The sequence below is a fragment of the Athene cunicularia genome (genome assembly GCF_003259725.1).
Source record: "Athene cunicularia isolate RWA chromosome 14 unlocalized genomic scaffold, athCun1 chr14_part1, whole genome shotgun sequence".
Lineage (NCBI taxonomy): Eukaryota > Metazoa > Chordata > Aves > Strigiformes > Strigidae > Athene > Athene cunicularia.
Window position 1 is genome coordinate 11,858,111 of NW_020799118.1, and position 23,534 is coordinate 11,881,644.

The 23,534-nt window shown below is 39.2% G+C and overlaps 1 protein-coding gene across 1 annotated transcript; it reads right to left on the reverse strand.

Annotated features, from left to right (window-relative positions):
- Nucleotides 1-377: 377 nt before the first annotated feature.
- SMURF1 (SMAD specific E3 ubiquitin protein ligase 1) lies at nucleotides 378-20,245 on the reverse strand. Its single transcript, XM_026858897.1, has 17 exons — nucleotides 20,210-20,245; nucleotides 19,430-19,538; nucleotides 18,703-18,836; nucleotides 18,516-18,581; nucleotides 17,555-17,630; nucleotides 16,974-17,212; nucleotides 16,090-16,174; nucleotides 13,648-13,794; nucleotides 12,184-12,388; nucleotides 11,811-11,914; nucleotides 9,995-10,109; nucleotides 8,857-9,035; nucleotides 7,858-7,995; nucleotides 7,364-7,484; nucleotides 5,714-5,915; nucleotides 4,823-4,898; nucleotides 378-4,074 (listed from the first exon to the last, which is right to left on the reverse strand). The coding sequence occupies exons 6-17, from the start codon at nucleotides 17,164-17,166 to the stop codon at nucleotides 3,975-3,977; spliced, it is 1,665 nt and encodes a 554-aa protein (XP_026714698.1). The 5' UTR covers nucleotides 17,167-17,212; nucleotides 17,555-17,630; nucleotides 18,516-18,581; nucleotides 18,703-18,836; nucleotides 19,430-19,538; nucleotides 20,210-20,245; the 3' UTR covers nucleotides 378-3,974.
- Between the last annotated feature and the right edge of the window lie 3,289 nt (nucleotides 20,246-23,534).

The following is a 23,534-nucleotide window of genomic DNA, read 5'->3' on the forward strand; positions in this document are numbered from 1 at the left end:
CCGAGCTGGCTACCACAGCCACAGTCCCACCGCAGAGGTGCTGGTACTCAAAGCAGCATGAGCCACTTCTGTGAGCAAACAGCGATGCTAGACAATCAGGAGAGACCAGTGCTAACAGCAGGACAGCTTCATCATATGGAACTCTGCCTCTGTCAAACAAACTGGAAGGTTTTTTTTTCACCTTACTCATTGTTTTGTAATGCTACACCATTTTCAATTAACAGCAATACTTTCCTTTTGTTGCTGCCTTTTCACTCTGCCTTTATCCTCCACCCCATCTCCAGCTAAGCACCACCACAACTCTTTAATTATGAGCGTATCAATTTTCCTGTGACTTCCATAAATATTTTAACAAATAAAATAGTGAATACCAAGGATTTAAAGTTGTGAGTTTATTGCATATGTAACAAAAATGAACATGACCTCCTGGGTCCAGCCTACTATACAATCACTGTTTATTCCAGCTGGTTCCATAACCACATTAAATAGAACTAGTATTTCTTTAAATACTTTGATTTAGACATAAAATGAAACATTAGTGTACAACTTTCACAAAATAAATCTGCAATAAAAACAGTGGGAAGAATAACAAGGATAGCAGCAATACTTAAACATGACGTTACAAAATAATAAATTAAAAAAATACATTATAAAGTGGTTGAGGAACAAAAAATTAACAAATTAAAAACAGATCCATACTGTGTTTCTGGGAACTTGCTGTGCCACACAGCCCTGAACCTGGGCACTGGCTCCAGAGGGCCCGGTGGCTGGATCACTAATTTACAAAATCTGTTGGATTTCATAACCACCTCGACTTGAACTAAGTACATACTGCTGAGCAAACGCTGATTTCACCATCTGGAGCTTCGAGCAGCCTTTTTGAAGCAGGGTCTTGTCTAACATAATGCCCAAGTTAACGCTAACATTCATAAAACAGTCTCGTTTCTTCCCGATTTAAAACACGAGCAAAGTGGTGGTTTCCTACATCCCTGAGCATATAGTATAGGCTGATGAGCAGTATCAGGGCAAGCACTGAAGGTCTGTGCCAATGGACCAGCTTTTAGGTTTGCCTTTAGGACAGGAACAAAAGACACACTGTACCTTGTATTTCCTTCTGGTCAGATCCCAGAGTATCTGTGTACAAGGTGGAACGTGTAATGACATAAATGAACACCAGACTTGATGTTATTCTTTGGGCAAGTTTGAGAAGTAACAACCAGTTCAAGTGCTGGCAGACCAAGTGGGAATGAACGTACAAATTCAGACAGCTTGAGGTTATCCGAACAGCTCCCGAGACCTCAGAGAGTCAATGGCTCAAGCCAGGCAAACTCCCGTTTGCATATCATCCTTCCCCAGCCTCGAAACCAGCCACGGGAAGAACAAGCCATCGCTTAAAACCCATCCCGCCTCACTTTATTTTCCTCCATCCACCCAACCAGCTTTAAGGCCTGCTGCCTCAATGCATGTACGGAACAATAGAAAAAAATGTCTTCATTGTCACTGAAGTCACACAAAATTGCAAAGACAACATGATGGGAGAGGTGGTGAAGCTGTTTTAAAAGAGAACTGAAATAATTAAAAAGACAGTGCCCTATTCTCGTTACTGTCAGCATGGAGGAGGTACCCTGACAAGGGTTTTTAAATACAGCAAAAACAGACGGACTTTTCAAAACAACAATCCTTGTCTATTCTTATTTTGTGCATTCAATAAAACACTGACCTAGCAAAGACATTAGGAACTATCATATGTCAACTGTGTCATTGACATAAAGCTACTTGACCTATAGGTTTCCAAATCAAGGGCCTTGACCTTCACCTCGCTTGGTTTTTACCGAGCCAGTTGTGCTGCATGTAGAGCTTACGTGATAGGATTTTTGTTAGTGGTGGGCTTTAGTATCTTTTTTTTTTAAACTTTTAGTGAAAAATCCACCTGAGACTGCATGCAAAGCTTTTGGGCAATAATCCATTTTGCATTTTTCCTATCTGACTGGTTTATTGCACATTCAAATGTACTGAAAGGATTAAATACACTCTATGAACAGGTACAACTTCACAGCCATTTTGAAAAGCCAGGGCTGTGGGGATTCTGCTACTCAGCCCAAGACTGTACAGACGCTTGTCTGCCGACAGTTGCATTTCCTCTCTTTTCTGCAAGAGAGTCACGTAGTTTCATTTACGTCCCAACAACCAGTACTGCAGAAACTGGTCCCCAAGTGCCAAAAGATTCCTACAGAACATGGGTCTAAATATGCCTCTCCTGTACAGTCTTGCAGGATGAGCACCTTTAGCCACCCCGTGCAAATCTCACAATATGGTACAGTTTTACACCTCCAATGCAATCCTTACTTCCAACAACAAATCACAAGAATTATGGTCAATGGAAAAAAGAAAACCACAAACAAAACAGAGGAAGATGTCAGGGTTTTGACAAGTGTCTACTTTCTGTCCTATCACAGTTTAAAGCTATTATCAAATTCAATTAAAAAAGACAAAATAGAAGTATTCCAGTAGACATCTTCTAAGAACAATCTCTTACCCACAGCTGAATTTCAATGCACTATTCCATAAACATAACATCTGTTAAATGTTTCAGTAATGAATCTTCTCTAAAAACCAGGCTTGCCAAAGGAAAAAAAAAAAAGTCCTATACAAGCAAGTCTGCTTTACTTAAGTTTAGACATGTTTGATAGATAACTGGGTCTTTCTGAAGCTGTGTTATTTGCTAAAATACTGTCTCATCTTGGTGTGCAAACTGGAAAAAATGTTAGTGATTCAGGTATTTGATTTGCTTTTGTTTCCCCTGGGAAGTCATTTTAGCAATGTGTTAGAGAGCAAACCTTTTAATATTAGTTTCAGATATTTGAAAAAATAGCCTTATATGGCTCTCTGGAGAAATTTTCATCCCTACAGAACTGAAGTCATAAATTCTTCCAATAGCTTTCCATAACATTTAAAATGTACTCACTATATAGTTACCCTTGTACCTCAACCTCCAAATAAACCTTTCCCAAGGCCAAAACCTTCAGAACAGAAGTCTGCTCTGTTAACTTAGCTTTCAGCCATTTCCACGTGAGTCTTAGCATTTGAAGTCACACAAACACATCTTGGGTAAAACAGTGTGGCACAGAAATCACAGCTTTAGGATTCAATAGATTTTTATCCTCTGTCTCCTCTTCACAAGGCTTCTCTGCAAGGTACTCACATCTGAATGAACTATGGAAAGTAATTCTGCAGGAGGAAATAATCGTTTTCATGTGCAAAACAATTAGATTTCAGCCAGGACAACCAAAAAGAAATCATACAATACCATTTAAGCTGTCTAGGTTCCTTCACTTTTCTCAAGGTGAGCCACAGCCTCCACTGGGAGCTTCCTGCTAAGGCAGAATTTGGATTTCTTTACCTTTCAGTTAAGTGTTCATATGGAGGTATTTTCTGCTAGAAGTTTACTTTTTAAACAGGTGTTTAAAATGTGCAATGCATATTCTAGTGCCAGTCAGACACTATGCACTCGCCGGACTCTACAAAGGCTCAAGCTTGATTTAAGACAAACTAACCAGGTACACCTACCAGTTGCAAGTCCTCAGCAAATTAAGCTCATTCTTAATTACACTTTGATTCTCCTATTAAAAAAAACCCACAGGTCACTGACCCTATCACAATATGTGTTACAAATCTAGCAGAATATCCTGTGTAACCAAAGCCAAATGCTGAACTTGGCTGCATTTCATTTTATGGGGGATGGAAGAAGAGGGAAGGGGTTATTATAACAAAGGGGAGAAAATAGAGTTGGAAACCACCAACAAAAGCCCCTACCCCCACCCTCATCCACCAGTGGCGGAAGGGAAACAGCCCCATCTCTAAGTTGTCTAGAGTTCTGATGCTTCAGACAGCTTAGCAGGAAGTTCACAGCAAGCTTCTTCTAGCTTTTGATTTGGTGGTCCATGAGCTAGCATCTGTTTCCTTTGGTTGCTTTTTCACTCCACAGCAAACCCACATGTCTCTTCCACAGCTGTCAACAGCTTCTCATAAAGCTTCTCATATGACTCATAAGGCGGAATGTCAATCCGGTTAAAGCTAGAGGTAGAATAACAACACATTGCAGTATATGAATCTAAAATATTTATTGGGGGGAAAAAAAAATCTAGGTCAGCTACACACAGATAAAATTTATAAAAATGAAAGAAAGCCTCAGCCCCATTAGTGGCCAAAGGAGACAAGATAACACACAGCTGTACTTCTGCAGCAGGAACGCACAACTTAATAGAGCAGCGTTTGGGAGGAGGAGGCAGACGGAAGAGGCAGGAGACTTGCAAATAAAGCAAGACATCAGACAGGCCTACTCCCTGCTCTGCCTGCAGACAATCTGTGTGGCTGCTGAAATGATTTCCTGTCTCTGATAGAGTGAGACTTCCGTACAAGAGCTCAGTTCGGCACCTATACTGTACCAACAAGGCACTGTTCCTACATTGTACATCTGAAAACTATTCTTTGTAATCCTGGATGAGAACTCATTGCTGTGAGTCATTTCTTGGTGAATACTTTTTCTGAACATGTGAAAATAAACTTACAGACATCTCACTATCCAGAATAATCAACTCTGGGATAAATGAAAACCAGAAATAGTACAGAAGACAAATCAACTCTAAGAAGTTGATTATTTTACTGGCTGCAGAGTACAGTTATTTCCAAGCTAGCAGAGCACACGTGGAGTCATCCATGCATATCACATGGTGAATCCATACCCAGGACAGATAAGAGATGATTCCTTTAAACCAAGACAAAGGGAAAACAAGCACCGACATGCAGAATGTTTTCATCTTACCAAGTGTGGGCTTTTGGAAGGTTGTCTGTGTTTGCATCTATTAAATGGATGGTAAACAGTCTGGGTCCTGCAGCGCCTGTAGAACCTTACAGACAGACATTCTAGTTAATGCACTTCAACACAGCATCATTCATGCACACAAATTTTGCTATACAAAAAGACAAGAGAGAAAATCACAGTTCCAGCTGCAAACGTAAGTATGTCATAGGCTAAATCTGCACATCAGATTTGCAGCTGATGAAGGGATGGCTGAAGCAATAGGGCTGTTCATGATGATGAATTTGCAGACCAGTATTGTGGAAAGGTGCTAAACTTTTACATTAACAAAGCTGCACCTTCAAAACGGAAAGGACTTAAGTGCAGGAACGTTTTCCTTGTAAAACAGAACTATGTATTTTAATTTTGAACAGCAAGCTACCGTAGGGCAATAGATATAACGTTATCAGGAGAATCATAACTGCCTAGAACACCACCACCTCTTCTGATGACAAAAACTGCAATTGTCAGGGGCTTGGTTTAGAGTCTAATGGTTTGCTGCCAAACTATGAAGGGAATACAGTTTTCATGTGAAAAAGTTGTGTGGTCAGCTCTAAAATCACATGCACGCTTGCATGCAATGATTTTAACATCAGCCTACAGAGTTGTAGGAGACTGATAAGCTAATATTGACACCAGTGACAGATTTGCCAGCCTCTATCACTATTGGCAGCAGCTGAAGTGTTCGCCATCAGCAGAGCTGCTGACAAATGAAAAACTGCTCTTGGGATCTGAAGTTTGTAAGTACTTGAGTTATCCAGTAATATGCTGATATTCTACAAGGGGCTAGTAAATACCACACGATTTTTATCTCTTTCTCCCACCACAGATTAACTCAGCCTCCACATCAGTCACCTTGTAAAGCCTTGAAACCCTGAAGTGGGACACGCGTCGAACCCGTCACAAACTGCAGCAGTCTTGCCCTTCTTTCTTCATCAAATGTTTCCACTGCTTGCCAGAACCACTTCACAATATTGCTATCTGCCATGCAGTGCTTTAGACGTGTGTTTGACTTCCAGTCGTTCAGGTCTATCTTATCCAGGCCGCCTATGATTAGCTGTTAAAGGATTAGAAAAATGCTTTAACATTCAGAGTCATTTCAGGTTTGCAGCTATAAAAACATACACCCAGCTATTTCACGAAGCCTAGCATTCTTTACATGCTGGAGTCACTTTTCTGATGCATGGTAACACTCCAAAACAGTTTAGGACAGGCAGTAAATCTCTCCATTTAAACTGCAATGAAACTGAGGCCAAGGAGTACACTTAACAGAACTAGAATTTTCATAGGAAACTAGAATCAAAAGACCATTCAACACCTGCTTTGTTAATCCTATCCTACCTGAAAAGCACAGCTTATCTTTACAAGGGTACAGCACAGACCTGGAAGAAGGCATGTCGTCTGCTGGGTTACACAACATCACTGTCCTGGTGCAGGTTTGTCCTAGAGGTGACAATACCAACTACAACAGAATCCTGTTGAGTTTGTGGTAACATCCTAGTTGGTTTGTCATTCTACAACAAACTACAAAAATTTTGCATCTGTTTTCTGATGCCATTTGTGAGAGGCTTTGACACAGACCAGACATATTACTCCAATCTCTTTTCCAGATGACACCAGGTTGCAAAATACTGTAAAAGGAAGTCACTGCTGGCCATGAATCTAACAACCTCCCCTGGCAACAACAAATAAATGGCATGGAGAAAAACCTTATCACTCAAAACAAAATGTGCGTCATATTCTAAATTTCCCCGGGGACAGCACCCACTTACATTCATTTACATTATTAGGACAGTTGTGACTGTTCTGACGCAGACAGTATTGAAATATTGAATGGATTTTTAATCTGCCTTTTCAAGCAGCTAGCAAATGAAATGAGATAACTGCATGGGATTAATCAGTACACACAAATGACTAGCACGAAGCTAGTGCTTCCAATATCCCAAATGGTCCATATTCCACAGGTTGCCATTTTTTTGAAAAGGCAAAACCAGAAGAAAAATTGCTATAACACAAATTATTTTAAGAGGTAACACTCTGCATTTCAGGTTTAAATGAGAAAACAAATTGATTTCTTTTCTGTATGCTTTACACTTCTATTTTAGTTCCTGTAAAACATGCCCTACGTCCATAACAGAAACAGCCATGTATGAAAACAGTTACTAAAGAAAACAAGTTCTGGTGTAGATAACATGTTAGGTCTTGCCAACAGTTACTCAGACTTGCAGGACTCCCTGCCCAGACCACCTGCTTTGAGCATTAGTCCTTGGTTAGACAATGTGGTGTATTTGTCTCTCCCTGTTTAAGTAGCTCTCTCAGTAATGTTAACCCAAAGAATGCCTAGAATAAATGAAAAAGGGTTTGGTTAAACAAATACACAGCTTTCTGGTACATAAACTGGATTAAGATTCATGGGTTTGGTTATTGTTTGGTTTGTTCTTTAAAATCTGTGCTTGTGGATCAAACAAATTACAAAACTGTATACCATGTGGATAAAACATATACCTCAAGTTCCTTCTGGTCGAAAGGCTTAAGGAGATGTTGAGGAATTAGTTCGTTAAAACCTTTCTGCAGAGCCAGGAACTGTGCCTCTATTCCTCTCATAAATCGCCAGTTTACGTACAACCTGGGGGGAAAGGGAAGAAAAAGTCAGGGATGATGAGCTAGATAGGACTGGACTTTTTATAGCAGGACTGTGAAATGCTCATTTTACAGAGAAACTTGTTTTAATACACACATTTTGTATTATGAAAGAAATGCTTCTCAGTTCCTTTTCCCATCAGCAATTAATTATTGCACCATCAACAGAAAAACCTAAATATAATTGACAGCTTCATCTTTCCAGGTCTTACAGTAATGCATTGTGTGAAAACACTCATGTCATTTATGACTCAGGTATTTCCCCCAAAATTTCATTTTATATTTCACGTAAAAAAATTTCATCTGTTAACTACCTTCTTTCTACTGCATTTGCAGGATATAATTTTGTTCTGCAATACCTGACATATTCTTTCTTGTTCTCTTCTGTCACTGGAATATTCCTACCATTTGGTTTGAGTTCATGCTGTAAAATCCGCCCAAAAGCATTGTGTTCCACACAAAATGTATGGTCCAGAACAGGGGTGATGTCGTTCTCTCTGACAATGGAAAGACAGAGAGTAAAACTAGTATTTTGGTAACTCTCAGTAATGATGCTGACTGTTTATTATTTGAACACTTAAGTTAGTCTTCAGGATAAACCTCTTAACTAGCCATCTGCATGTCACACCACTAGAGGAATATCACCACAGTCACCAATGTCTATACAGCTTAACGGATGCTGAAGAGCCTGATCAGTTACGGGTCATCCCTGTAATTCTAGTCGTACTCAGGATAATGAATAAAACCTTATATGCACAAAACCACATGCACACATATATACACACACAGCAATAATCTGATCTGCTGTCATGTATCAGGGTGAAGCATGGAAGAGATCACACACAGTGAACATCAACAACATCAGTAACTTTAAATACAACATTCAAAACAGCATTTCAGAAAACAAATCAAGATAATGTAAAGCAGTGCTGAAGAGTCTCAAAGCTACACTGAATGTTGGGATTTTGTTCTGAACTGTAAGCATACAGAAGCCCAAATTACTTCCATTTAATTTCCTTTTCAATCAAAGTTGGTTTTCTTTTGAACAAGGCTGTACTTCCCCTCAAATCTCTTGCTGAGTTTGGATTTTGATACTGTGATATTCTACCATACCCATTCAATGTTTAATGATTTAGTATCTACTTTGCTGCAAGGAGACCTAACAGAGTTTGCCATAAAAACTCTTCCTCAAGTACCTTGGGCTTTTTGACACAGGAACAGTAGCTAAATAATTTTGTACAGATCTCTATCATTACAAGATTTTTGCAAACACTTTCTATAAAGCGTTATCTCACTATTACCAGCATACTCTAACTCATCTTCTCTACAGCAAGACAATTGATAAATACAGTACTTACAAGATCCAGACCAAACTTTTGTGTAATTCTGGGTCAACAGATTCCAGATCAGAGAGCTGAATGGGCTTCCCCAGAAGCTGTTTGTAAAAGGGAACCGTGAAACCCCCATTGATATAGTGTCCATGGAACACAGCCAAACCCATTATCCGACCAACAAAATGGAAATAAGACAAATGGTCCTGCAGGGAGAGAGGAGAGAAAATCAGGCAGCAGGGAGACACTGACATCTTGTGGTTATATCGGCACCGTCCGTTTTATGTTCAGCATAAGTTATCTGCAACCCTCTGGGCAAGAGGAGCCACCATTTTTCCTCATTTCCATCAAGAATAGAAGCATTTAATGATTAAATGCCTCAAACAAGTCTCTGTGCATTACCTGACTAATAAACTGGATACAATTCCTCCAGACCTCTCAAAGGGCAAAACCCAGAAAATTCTCAAGAAACCCCCAGAATCCAAGGAGCTATGACAATTCTAAACAGATTATTCTTTGTTTAACCATAAAAATCTTTTTGCTCTTGAGGAAGCAGGCCATGTGCTTGTTTTCTTCATGTCTTTCACACTGCTTATAAACTGACTTTCAAAACCTGAGGCTTAAGTCCTATTGTTGAGATTCTTCCAATCTCCCCCATCTCATAGAGCAAATGTCAGGAAATGTCATGTTAGAAAAAAGTCCCCTACTAATACAGAATTGCTTCTCCTTTTAACGTCTGCAGCAACACAAATTCTCCAGTAAGGAAAAAACCCAAGCACAGCAGCTTACTGAGAAATGAAAAGGCATACAAGCCCCCCAGTCATGGGGTGAGCACTGCTCAAACGCAACGTCATTTACACAACCACTTGCATTCACAAGGGAGATGAATTTCACCTGTGTATCTCCTCAAAATCATGGAGCATCCCAATCAGTACTGAGGAGTCTCCAAGATAGCAGATACTTATCAAAGGATACCTCCTGTCATGTTTTTAGTTTCTGAACAGAATCCCTCTGTTTCATATTATATCCAATATAAGACTCCTTAACACATTCTTCTTCTGCTTTACCCTTCAGTTTACACTCTTGTCATGGAAGAACAGCTATAACAAAAAACTGCAGGGGACATCTGTTAAAGTAGGTATGTCACTCAGAAGTTAATACTTACAGGATTGATAGAAGAGTCTGGATTGATTTGCAGCATGTAAATATTATCTGTGGAGTACTGGAAGAGTCCATAATAGGGATTCAACATTTCATGGCACAGTAAATACAACCATTCTCTGCCCCGAGGTTAAAAAAAAAAAAAAAAAAAAAAAATTTTAGAAGGGTGCAACTTCTACTTAAGTTTCAGACAACACAACTACTGTGAATCATCACTTACGAAATGCTTATTTCAAAATCAGATCACCTTGTACTGCCCTCAATTTGCAGACCAAAAAGGTATGCTTAAAAACCCATAAACCTTCTTACTCCCTTCACAGGCAGACTTGTTTTAGTTTAGAAATACTGGAGGGATTAACATCAGTTAGAGAAGCTACAGCAAGTTGTTAGACAATGCCATCAACAAGTTGAGTCTGAACAAGACTCAATTCCAAAAGCATCTTGACTTTGTACAGAGTTCAGATTTTTGGAGACTGAGACATCTGCTCCTCTGCAACCTGTACAGTATATATATGAAAAAAAATTTAAAAACCTGTTGTTTAAAATCGGCTCACTGTAAGTCTTTAGAAAAGCTGTCTTTCTGCAAATGCTTGAAGAGTAGAGAATCTCTGCTTTCAGCAGACAGGTCAGAAGGGGCAGAGAGACCAAATGCATTAAAAGAGGAGGGGGTAGGTAAATTCTCTCACCTCAGTAACAAGAATGAATGGAACTAAAGCTCTGTCTGACCTCCTAACTCACCATGACAAATAGCCTTTTATTATTAAATTTGGACACCCATCCCCGGTCCAAATGTTGTGAGACAACTGTCAACTTTAATGCTTAGAAGTGGAGCCACGCTGATCTGAAAGAGCCTGTTGCAGCAAATGGGCAATTATGAAAGCCATCAGGGCAACAGGATGCCAACAGTGGAGACACTCAAGGTTGCCTCGGGTAAGGCAGCTCAGAATGTTCCAACTTCTTTCTTTTGTCCAGCGATGGGTTACTGAAAGACACCTAAGTGGGTGATGCAGCCTTTGTGGATTTGAGAAATTTCTCCCTGAATTTACACAATGCAGAGACAGGCATTCTGGTGATGGCTACAATCAGCTCCAGAACTTCAGATCTGATGCAACCCACAGGGAATTATTATTATTATTATTTTTAAGAGGGAGACAAGTCATCTCTAACATTTTAGCCTTTGTTTAGGATTAGTTCATCTCCTCTCCTGATCCAACAGATCAGAGGACTCTCCTGAATGTGGCTGAGAAATAACAAAAAGGAACCCCCTATTGTCTTGCAATCCATTCGCTGGAAATCAGACAGGGATATTTAACAAAACCTTTGCTGTGATTTGGATTTTACTTCAGAGTCTATACGCTTCTTGAAAGACCTCACAATTTCAGCTGATCGCACTTTGATTTATGAAACTGGAGCCTGTTGCTGGGATCAGCACTTTCTGCAATAAGATCAATAGCCTAACCTAAACAAGCTTTCACACTCACTGGGTAATGGTGATGAAAACAGAGTACCTATAGAGAAGAGGGGAAACAGAAACACTTCAATCTCACATTAATTCCAGTAATGTTCCCAAATACAAGGCATACCAAGTCATTCAGTACAGGCCTTTGACACCAGGAGGGCTGCAGGACAACTGTACATCACACACTTCTGCTTTCTTATCTGCCACGATATGAAGACTGAAGCTACAACCACTTTGTGATAAACTAGATCACAAATAACTTACACATGCCATTAACAGATAATTTCAAAGGGAATGGTATCAGCCACGGGACACTTTAAGGACAATTTTACAAAGTGTCAGACAACCCCCAAAATCTCACCTTGCTACTCCTCCATAATCCAGGCCTTCCTCTCCTCGGAATTTCACCATAAGCCTCTTTTTCAAGTCTTTTGGCCTCATCTTCATTATCTGACGGTAGGATTCCTGTATGTGCATTTTTACAATTAAGATATTTTATTTTCTTCCTGTAATTAAATCTACTAAGATGCATTACTGTAAGACACAGATAGTTACTCAACTACAGAAAACACTGTTAAAGAGTCAATCTGAAGCAAATTTCAGTGACAACTCTGCAACACTTGGTGGTACTCACTACCACTCTGGTGAAACAAACTTGCTATAATCGAAGATCAGTTTTACTTAACTACTGAGTGACAAAAGCTGCTTTTAGTAGTATAGAGTCAATCAAATACCTCAAATATTTCCTCCCTGGATACTTCAATGCGACAGTGACCAGCCTGTGGTTGCTGAAGAGAGAGCTCATGTCTAAGAACTTTCAACTTTTGTACCAAGTCTCTTTCATATCTCTGTGCAGGCAACTCCTCACCGTCTTCTAGTGATCCCTCATTTGGAGCTGGCAGAGGCTGCTGGCTGGGCTCTTTCAGCTGGCATTGATGGCTTTTAAAGAAAAGTGAAACATTTATTCTAGAAGCATAACAATAAGGAATATGTAAAATGATGGAAGAACTGATCAAGCTTCTCTAAGAGGAACATGGAGTGAAATGTGTATTCAGCTGGGTAACTTCTATAACATCATTTGCCTATATTCAGGAGCGTAAAGAATACAGACATTTACAACAGTTTCAGCATTTTTCAGCTCAGTTTTTATATGGCAATACGTTGTGGCCGGCTATAGAGCATGATCACTGAATGCTGACTGAGCAGCAATTAGAAAGTTTGTGTGGTATTTCTCCCATGTAGAGACAACCTTCAAGGGTATAACATGAAAACAGACCTCTAAAGGAACAAATAACAGCTTTATAAATGGAACTAACAACTGCAATGACTTTTATTCCAGCTCCATGCAAAATAAGGCTGGGGATTCTTGACATAGTAGAAGTACTGCATCTATTGTTATTACAAGAGAAAGATGTACGTGTCCCAAATAGTTGCAGCTTCATACATTCAACTATCCTTATCCATCATTGCTTTGTTTGGGTTGCAGAGCAATTATTTTTTAGATACAGAGATTCCCAGCTGGCTTCAAGCACAAGACAACTCAGATCCAGAAAAAAGTCTGATCTTGGACACAACAAGCGCTGCCAGGCTGCTTCCAGGGTCAGTTCTGTAACAGTTCAGCTGTCTCTGCATGATGCAGAGCCTGAGCTTATTAAATCCTGCTAAACCCGAACTGGCTGTGCACAGCACCAGGCAAGCAGACTCCAGCTGGCTTTTTATTCCTGTTGTCTGGAGCTCAAGGGAGCACGAAGCCAGTTCAGGTCTAGCAGAGCTAGGGCAGAGCTAGAACTGCTAATCCAGATAGGCATGGGCTGACTGCTGTGGAACCACCTGGAAGACCCTCTACCCCACACCCCAGCATTTCCAGAACTGCAGATTGGCTCCAGCACAGCTTGGGGCAGTTTTGTCAAACCAGCTTATGTTGTGCTGAAATAAGCAAGCTCTCCTTTAAACCTGAGGACGACAAAGCATAGTAAAAACATTTTTAAAGAGTGTCTGCAAAAAGCTTAGATAAAACCAGCACTGAGAACCAATGCTTGGACCCTGACTAAAGCACTTGTTTCATCTATTCCCCAATATCATTATCATGCAGGTTTTTCAGCCCCTCATGACTCCCAGGCAGTATTTAAAATTGGAGAAAAACCAAAGGTTTAAGAATCCAAACTTGACACGAAGTATTTATCAGGCAAGGTTCTTACTTCATGATGTGATGTAGTCGTGGATCTGTGAATTGTGTGGTTCTGTTGTTATGATCTACAAAATATATTCTTCCTGAAACTGTACTTCTAATTTCCCAACCTGGAGGCAAAGGTCCTAGTTCATCACAATTCACACTGTTAAGGTCTCTGAGGAGAAAAGCGAACAAAATGTTAAAAAGCACTGCTGAAGTTAAGGTGAAACCAATTTATATTCAGGGGAGGGGAGGACTGAATTCGGTGCTCAGTGATCCTAGGCTATGAAAGTCTTAGGAAGGACAGAATAGCTATTTAATGCTGGCTTTTTAGAATCCTCAATCTAAGCAGTGCAACTCCCTATGTATGCGTGGTACATGCACAGAAAGGTGCATCAGCAAAACACCTTCAGTCTCTGAAAGGCTTTCAAAGTAACAAAGCCATACAGCATAAAAGTAACTTCAACATGCAACATCATCATTTAGGTGATGACAAAGCTTCTGAAGGGTGTAGAAGAAGGAAGAGACATTTTATCATGCAAAAACTTCACAGAAAATTTCCCATTAACACTAATGTAATCCATGTTCAGAAAACCAAACAATTAAACAAAGGTCTCTGCACCAACCACTGTCTCCAAACACCCAGTAAGTTAAGAGGCTAAGGCAGTCAAATACTAAAAAAATTTAAAAAATAAAAATCACCTCTTTAATTAGACAAAATTAGAATCCTAACTATTTGACTGATAAATCATTAAGAATAAGGCTTTACTAGTGCATTCAGCCCTTTCACCCTAGATGAATTTTGGGTATCATTCTAGGTGCTGCTAAAAGTAGTCACTCACTTTCAGGTAGTATTTGAATTCAATACATCGGATGTATTTACACCTAGAAAACTGAAAACACTTAGATCTCCAGCCACCTAATTGAGGAAAACACTAAGAATAGTAAAAAAAGGAAGGAGGGAAACCTGGTTTTAGACAGAAAAGCTATTATTAAGTAAAGTATTCCCTAGACAGCTGGCATGGGTTCACCTATTATCCAGGGTTGAAGACACCACTCTATACATTTCCTTACCTAAATGAAACCACGCAACATCCGTATAAATGAGTAAACTGAGAGGGTTTAGAAAGACAGAAACACTTTATAGACCAAAGGCTTCATTAGTGTCACAGTGAGTATAAACCAGCAGGGGATACGCAGGCAGACAGACAAGCCTGTGTTAGGCTCCTTAAAGAAGATTATGGTTGTAACCATTTGTTTTAATCAGCTGTGCATCTGAAAGTACTGTAGAGATCTGATTACATCAAGTTTTAACCTACATCTGTGCTAAATGCCAAGGTTAGGTCTTTGCACTCCAAGCTGGTAGTATGAAAGCCACCTTTAACTAAAATAAGAGTGACCTGTGACTCACAGGACACTGATGTGTCCACTTACATCGCTGGTCCTGAAAACCTGGCTCTAAGATTTGTTGAGAGAAGCAGCAATACCTTTCATTAGGCCAACCAACATCACTTGAAGAGACAAGGCTTTTGGCACACAAGCCTGACATGAGTGACATGAAGAATGAGCACTGTCATTTCTTCCAGCGATAACAGCTAATCTAATATCAGCTATTTTCTTTCTCTCAACTTTATTTTTCATATCCTTCCATGTACTGTGCTTTTATCAATACTTTTGCCTACACTATATCATTTTTTTAATATCCTGTATCACATTCATGTATTATCCAGCCAGCACGCAGCACCTGAAGGAGTTAGAAACTTTGTGTTTCACTCTTTAATCTGATGTGCTGGTGGTCCAATGAAACAGCCCAGAATCAGAGCTCCTCAAGGAAGAGCACGCGACCTTAGTCACAAAGACTTCGATTAACTGCAGGTGAAGGTTTAAAGAGGCTTTATTAAATTAATCATGTGGAGGACTCAAATTTTCTAGCTGCAAATCATTGGTCTAATGCATAAAAAACCCACAACACCTCTTCAATTTTAAAGATGACAAGCAATCTCTGCTTCAGTTATACAGGAGTGAGAATTATTAGAGCAAAGGTTACAAGCTCAATACTCAGGAAACAATGTCTTTAAGAAAGTAGTCACTTTTTTCTTCAATTTGCAATCCAAACCATTTTCATTAAAAATAAAATTTTTATAAGATTAGAAATCTATAGCTTCACCAAAAAGCAAAGTCACATCAACAAATTAGGAAGAATCTGTCAAATGGGAATTCCTGAAGGACTACATAATTTTTTCCCTTTTGTTTTGCACGATTCACAAGTGAACAATTCTTTCTTTCAAAAAGAGCAATCCTTAATGTTTGGTGAAGAGGTAACTAGAAAGATTCAAAATCATTCCTCTGTTCATATTCCTCTTCCTTTGAATTTAGACAGGCCATTTCGTAGATTTTTGCGCTTGAAGATTCCGCTTACTGCCACAGACACACACCAGAAAAGCCTGACTTTGTAACTGTAAATACATACCTTGGTATCCTAGGGTCATGCCATGTGCTAACTCCAGTCTGTGTGTGCAAAAAATAAACCTGTCCCTGTACCGTTGTTCTTTGTTCTATGAAAAGGAAAAAAGATTATTCTTAATTACAAATCTGAAAAAAATCAGACTAAACAGATTGTTCAAAGCCATTAGCATCATCTTTTTGTCAGATCTAGGAGAAAGTACCTGAGCCATCCCCTTGATCTCTTGCAGCATAGACTGTTTTGTCCTTAAACACTGTCTTCACAAATTTACTTGACTACACATTTCAGTGGGGTTTTTTTTAACTCACAAATCCATGCACCAGTGTGTTTTAGTTTGCATTTTTATTTTTAGATTTTGAGACAACCCAAACCCCCAAACTGGATTTCTTTACTTTTAGATTTGGTGTTTGCTTTCCCAAGATTTAAATTCTCCTTAATCTTATCCTCCCTAATTTTCTGTACTACTGGCTTCGTTGTTGCTTTTATATTTTCCTGATCTTTTCTCAAATGTGGGCTCAAACCTACACAACATTCCAAGGGGGAAGGAAAAAATAGCATTACTGCTCTAGTTTAAAGAGCTCTTTACATTCGTTCTCCCTAGATACACAGCCAAGATTAGCAGTGAATTTTCTGTAACAGCATCATACCACAACCTCATGTTTAATTTACCATCAACCCCTCAGTGTATCCTGGCATAGCCAACTGCTAATTAGCCAATCTCAAACTCCCATCTGCACTGCATAGTTTCTTTTCCAAAACCCAGACCATTAGATGCATGGGGATGCTGCATGTTCCAACAGGTAAATCACATCCATATATTAAAATGGGAGACACTTTCTCTGAAATCTTTTGAAAAAAAGTTCAATTTTATCATTATGGAAAACTCTTACCGTAGCCTTCTGGTAGGTCAGGCGACTGATGACCATGTGGTCTGTTCTGAGGTGTCTGTACATGACCTCTGACTTCAGGAGTCCGAAGTCGCTGGGCCTGAAGCCTCTGATCTTGACTGGGGGACTCTACGAAGCGACAGTTGCCTCCGCCAGCAGCCCCTGTGGTGTCTGTATATGGTGCTGGTTCTTCCATAAAACAGCTCAGTGGCCTTCCCGGTCCAGAATCTTCATAAACCGTTCTGAAAATGGGGAAACTTCAAGAGTTTCCATCACAAGAGAAGTGAATGCAGAAATGACTGTTTCTCTCTCTCTCTCTCTCTCTCCATTACTTCAAGTACCACAACTTTTAACAATATTTTTATGCTCTAAATTTCTCATGGAGGTGCCAGAAGCACTGGTAACCAAAAATATCGTCCTACCCAGTTTAGCCTATTTTCAATATCCAGCTGTAACCTTCCTTCCTGATACATATTCCCAGACAATGTATTAGTTACACTGATACTTCATATTTCTAGCGTTAATTGCAGTATTTCCACATATAAACCATTTTTCTAATTAAGTGTAAAGAAAATAATCCTTACCCTTCATTCTCCAAAAGACCTCTACAGTCTACTACAGAGCCTCCTGTGCCTATTCTGTCCCGTGTCTGTAAACTGACTGAAAAAAAAAAACAAAACACCAAAAAACCCAACAAGTTAATAATAAAAGAACAAGTGTTTCCTTGAAAACAACATGAAGCCAAACAACCCACATTTATAGAGTAAATTATTAAGGAAAGCTTTATCCTACACACAAGGGTGCAACACTTAACCAAAACTCCTTCTATAACTCTAAAGCATTACTGACTTTTTAAAAGGAGAAGAGAAACCAGAGGCATCACCTCCTCAAAACTCAAGCTGAGTCTATTTCTGTAAATATCAAACATGTCAGGCTCTACATCTGTGTTTCATGAGGATCCAGAAAGCTAAACTGGAAAGAAATTACTCACCACTAGATGTCATCATTACGGTGAGAATTTGGGGTTTGCCAAATATATTTATGCATCAGTGAAAAGCTTGGGTTGGGTGGGAGGCAGCAAAATGTAGTAAAATGGGGTAAATTAGCTGTAAAACTAGCACTGCCTTTCTGAAATTTGGAAGTGGGTTACATGAGTCGAAGATATTAAAACAGCAATTTTTAAAAATTTCTTCTAACTCCTCCAGATCCTCTTTTCCATAGAAGATTCTCTTTGCCTGTCACCTTGGTCCAAATGCAATCATTTCACAGCAACATTTACCCTTCCAGAGCTGCATTAGAAATCTTGCCAGATGCATTCCCTCTTTTTAATATTGTTTCCCATGATCAACTGAGAGAAAACAAACTCCTACATGGGAGTACAACGAAAATGTTCAGGTTATATAATTTAATCCCATTAAAATGAGAAGAAACAACACAGGAAAGGCACAGAAGCAATAATGACTACAGGTTTCTTTTTTAATACAGCATTTGACCATATAGTATATATACCCAAGATTATGAAATTTTAGCCGAGAGTGTCCTTACCCACTATTTGGCCTCGTACAGCATCAGTATCTGTGGGATTTAGTTTGCATAGATCCAAACGCTGGTCTGCAAATGAGAATAGGAAAGATCAACAAAACACTGCAGGGGGGTGGGAACACTATTCACTGCTAAGATACCAGGCACCAAAGGTTCTTAATTAATTGCACCAGGTAGGAATTGCTCTTACATCCAGTATCTTTTAGCCTGCTGATGGCATTGGAGAGGAGTCGGACACACCCCAGGAAGCCAGCTCCCTGTTTCTTGTGGATTTTTTTATGGTTCCATACACTGATGGTTATGGAATCTGTCTTCCCAACATATCTAGAAAAATACGTATTAGAAGAGTGATTTTAGAAAAAATAACCTCTTTCTACTCCACAGAATTTATGCTTTATTTGTTACAAATCCTGATACATTTTAGTGCATTGGTCATGCTGCTTTATCATAAATACAGAAATGCTTAAGCCTGAAACGGTGTTATTAATGAATTATTGCACTGTGATTTCACACAGCATGTTAAATTGATATTGCTGCAGCATGAATTTAACTACAGACAGCCTCATTAAAAGCTATGCAACAAGCTGATTAATGTACAAAACTTTATGTTTTGAGTAATTTGAAGAAAATAAATCACTACAACAAAGACAATTTTTTGTAAAAGCTGGACTGCACTGCTCCGGTAGAGCTGACTCTAAGCAGTTGTGCTGTGTACCTGACACACAAATATTTCCAAATTCAAACACCAAAAAGCAAAGTACCACTCCTTCATTAACAGGTAGTTTCTCGTTGCAAAAAATCAGTCCTCCTCAGGAAATGTGACTTCTTGCTAACACAAAATGAAGCTGCAGTGCTAACCCTGGCATTCCATTTACTAGATAAATCCCTGGAATATTTTTTCTTTATGAACAACTCACAGATCATAATGCTGGTTCCATTTGGGGTCCAATGTGTTCTTCACAGTGTCAGTCGAATGGCACTGACCTGACCCATCAACAACTATTTTTGCAAATGGGTCAGGAAGTCCTGTGGAAGGGAGAAGGTGCTATTAAACATACTACTTTTTAGGTTGTTTTTTCCAAGATAATGCTATCCATAAGCTCCTGCTTGTATCACTCCCCAAGAAAGGAAAGTTGCTATTACCCTAAAACTATTTTAGCAAACCCCAAATAGGTAACTTGAGTTCCTAATTAAGATAATGTACTTCTCACATACAGATTTCAGTCTGCCATTAATTGTTTTAAGGTTTTAGAAAACAAAAGGTTAAACGTGCTAAATTTAACAGTGCTTAAATGACCCACGCATACTGATAAATAGTCATTTTTATTCAGTCCCTAACATAATATTGAGACTGAAGCACTGGGATATTTTACTCATATCCTTAACATGCGTTACAAATAGAGCCGTCTCTCAGATGGATGCTCCTGGTACTCCCTAACACAGCAGCAACCTGCCTGTGGTCTCAGAAGCCAGGCTTTCAACTAGAATTTTTGACACCTCGGTCTTTCCAACCCCAGAGTCTATGCTATCTAAATACAATTCATGGTAACGTGTACTCATGTAGCAATGCAATGCTACTGCAAGAATGGAACCACAGAACAAATGACATACATAGATGAGCCACGACAGTAATGCACAATCTACAAATAAATCTGATTAATCAAGAGCAGAAAGTTACACAATTAGGGCATACTTACTGAAGAAATCTTTCTTTGCAAGATTCTTGGCACATAATACTGCAAAACAAAATATCAGATAAAGAAATCTTAAAACCATAAAAAAACCTTTCCGGCAATCATAGCAGCTACAATACTGCCGGATCATAATTCATAAAAAAACACCCAAATATTAAATGTGAGCATTGTTTTCTTTATCTGTGATTGGAATATGGATTTACACAGAGAAAAAAATCCTTTGCTGCTTTTGTTCTATTGTTACAATGCACAGAAGATTAAATGAACGTCCCTTTGTGTTAAAACCTCCTAATTTTCTACACTGTGTGCTTACACAAATACTAAATCAGATTTTTGTTGTTGTTGTTTCAGAACGCCCCCTTTTTAGAACAAGGACTAAACAGTTTCTGAACGAAGAACGGTTCTGGGACTCCTGAAGAGACCTCTATGCCAAATCCCATCAAACACAGTGCAACCTCCTGCTCGTAGCACACAAAAGGTACGTGATACATCATAAAACAAAACATGGGAGTATGCTGTAACAGCGTAAGCAGTTTGCAAATACAAAAAGGTTTTGTGGTTAAGTATGACAGGACTTCACTCAGGAGAAAAAAAAATATACTGAAAAAAATTGCATCAAGATGTTTTCCTTTGAAAGGGCCACAAATGAGACATCATTTCCCTCTCTCCAATTCTACTAAATAGCACAGTAGGTTTAAGCAAAAATTAGATCAGGAAACTCACATCAATCTCCATTTCTACTAGGTCTATTACCAGCTACAAGTCTAATTTTGCTTTTCAATAAGGACTGCTCAGTAGGATCTCAGCGATCCAAGTTGTTCAGTATCCATTAAACTCTTATAACAGGCCAGGAAAAATAAATAGAGCCAAAGATGAAAATATTAGCACTCTAACTTGTCTAAAACTAGGATCCAAAAGAGGAAGATAACTATAAAAGACCTAACTATTTCTGAGGTAGTCTCTTTCCCACCCCGTTCTGATCTTTCACCATGAGAATGTTCAGAATATATTCAAATAGGCATTTACTCTGATATAGACCATTTCTCCTTCTCATTTCTGTCACCTTAATCTTGACTTACACTCAGTCTCAGCTTAACTCTATATTAGGCAAAATGAACATGCGGTAGCAGAAATATGGGAACAAATTTTTGTTTTGTTTTGTTTGCACTTCTACTAGAATTCCATCTCTCAACTCCAGAGCAACGTTCCCCAACTAACGCAGCTAGAATAAAAACTGCCTCACCTCACATGTTAAGCAAACAGATCAAAGTCATCCACTGTTTAACCCAGATGTTCATGGAAAAAAATACACAAATCCTCTGTCTTAGTAATAATTAAAGCAGCCATACCAGGAAACTATTTTTAGAATGTATTAAAAATTACCTATTTCTTACACTGGCAAACTGAATAATCAGAGAAAGCTTCTCATGTGTTTTTTTTAAACAACTGACCGAAAAAGAGAAGTCTGCAGGACTATGGCAATTCAATTTGAAACAAAACAGGATTACAGTGTCACCATCCGCTGTTCTGTGGAAGCACGAAGGAGCAACCTTTAATTTCCTCTTCCTGTTGAGAGTGCTTCAGAGGAAAAAATACCAGAAAAACAGGGAATGAGTACAGGTAAAATCAGAACTTGTATGTTCTAGGACAAGCCAAAAGAATTTTCAAGTTCCCGTGAGTGGTGGAGCTTTTTTTTTAAAATCAAATAACTAATTTTACTTCCTCATCCCCAATTTTAAGAATACATCATCAAGCTGGAAAAGTGTGCCATCTGTAACTATCTGCATACAGTCTGACTACATAATTATTACATTTATTCTGTATTTCAGGTGTGCTTTTTAGAGCTAACCAGCAGCCCAAGTTTCTGAAGCTATTATTGAAGAATTATATTTTTTCATTTAACTCTTTTCCCCCTGCCACAGGCTTTCAGTCTACAGTAGATGAGCACAGCCAATTTTCCAGTTGCAGCCTGTGAAACCCTCAATTTTAGGTTGCAAAAATCATTACAGTTTCTTCTAAGAAAAATATTGGCACAACAGCTAATAGTTGAAATAAACCTTTATGGAGCAATCTCCAGAATCAGGCTGCTTGAGATGGACCATTGGCTCTGTTCCACTATTTGCATATTAAACCCACTAGAGCAAAAAATATTTTCAAGTGCTCTATCACTTAAAAGCCATAGATTTCTAAATTCCAGTAAAGAAACAGGTGACAAAGGTCAGCAACTGGAGACTTGGACATGAAACCATGCCAGCAGCGGAGCAGACAGCCCCTCCCTGCTCTGTAAAGCTGGGCATATGCCAGATTTGCTTCTGAAACGCATTGTCTCCAATAAGACTTTAGCAAGACTGCTAGCAGGATCTGACTGCTGCTACTTCAAGCCCGTGAACTCAGGTAGATTTAGCTACAAAGGTTTAAAAAGTTATTAATTTTATCCCTGCATCAGAGGCGGTGTAGAAGAACGGGACGGATACTTATCTGCAAACCAGGCAACTGAGATGCACTTTGCACAAGCTTTGTGCAAACCCTGCCTCTGCCTACTTTCCATCTTTCCAAAGTGCTTTTTCTTTTCGTTTTTCTTCCTTTTAAATAAGAAAGGTTTAGGGCTTGCCAGCAAGAGCAATCTCCCTGCATTTGTTGCAATGTTACAAAAGGTACTAATTCTCCTGACTAGGGCATTTACATTCTGCCTTCTCAGAGTCAACGGACTTGTTTCAGCTTGACATAGTATTTGTTTATACTCCGCTCTGGATTGCTGCACAGCACTGAGCTATTTTTTTTTAATACAACAGATCCCAAACAACACTGAAACAATGTCTTTACATCTAGATTATAATATTTATAAAGGGATGGGAATGTTTTTTTAAGTACCTGACATTATTGAGATAATTTCAAAGGCCAAATTAGCCAGCTGCGTAAAGTACTAGTGTGAAAGCATATTTGGCAGGAGGTGAAGAAAGGATGAGCCTTATACAAAGTCAGTATTCACCCTGGGGATGTCTTCAATGCAGATGTAACTTGAGCAAGTTGAGTGGTTCTTCTGCCAGCCCCCAGTTGTCCACCCTGCTTCCAAAGCAGAAATGAATCATCTGCTGTGGTTCAGGAGGTGCCGCAGGAGCAAACTACAGACGGGTGTAGTAAGGAAGGCAGAGTGGCACCAATGTCTGAACAACCCAGCCGGGAATTGCATCAGAAAGGTGCTGCTTCATCACCAAGCCACCTATCTCTGCAGCAAGACCAGCATTTTCAGAAAGGAGGAAGAGAAAGACAGCCTGGGTGAGCAACCATTTCAAACATCCCCAAGTAAACAGACCCAGGCTTTGTGTGC

Excerpts from the sequence above, each read along its gene's own strand:
- SMURF1 (XM_026858897.1), bottom strand. The coding sequence starts at position 17,166 with ATGGAAGAACCAGCACCATATACAGACACCACAGGGGCTGCTGGCGGA. Across the intron at positions 13,795-16,089 it reads CATGACCCTAGGATACCAAG|AGACCTTAACAGTGTGAATT; the intron begins GTATGTATTTAC and ends TTTTCTCCTCAG. Across the intron at positions 4,075-4,822 it reads CTTCCAAAAGCCCACACTTG|CTTTAACCGGATTGACATTC; the intron begins GTAAGATGAAAA and ends TTCTACCTCTAG.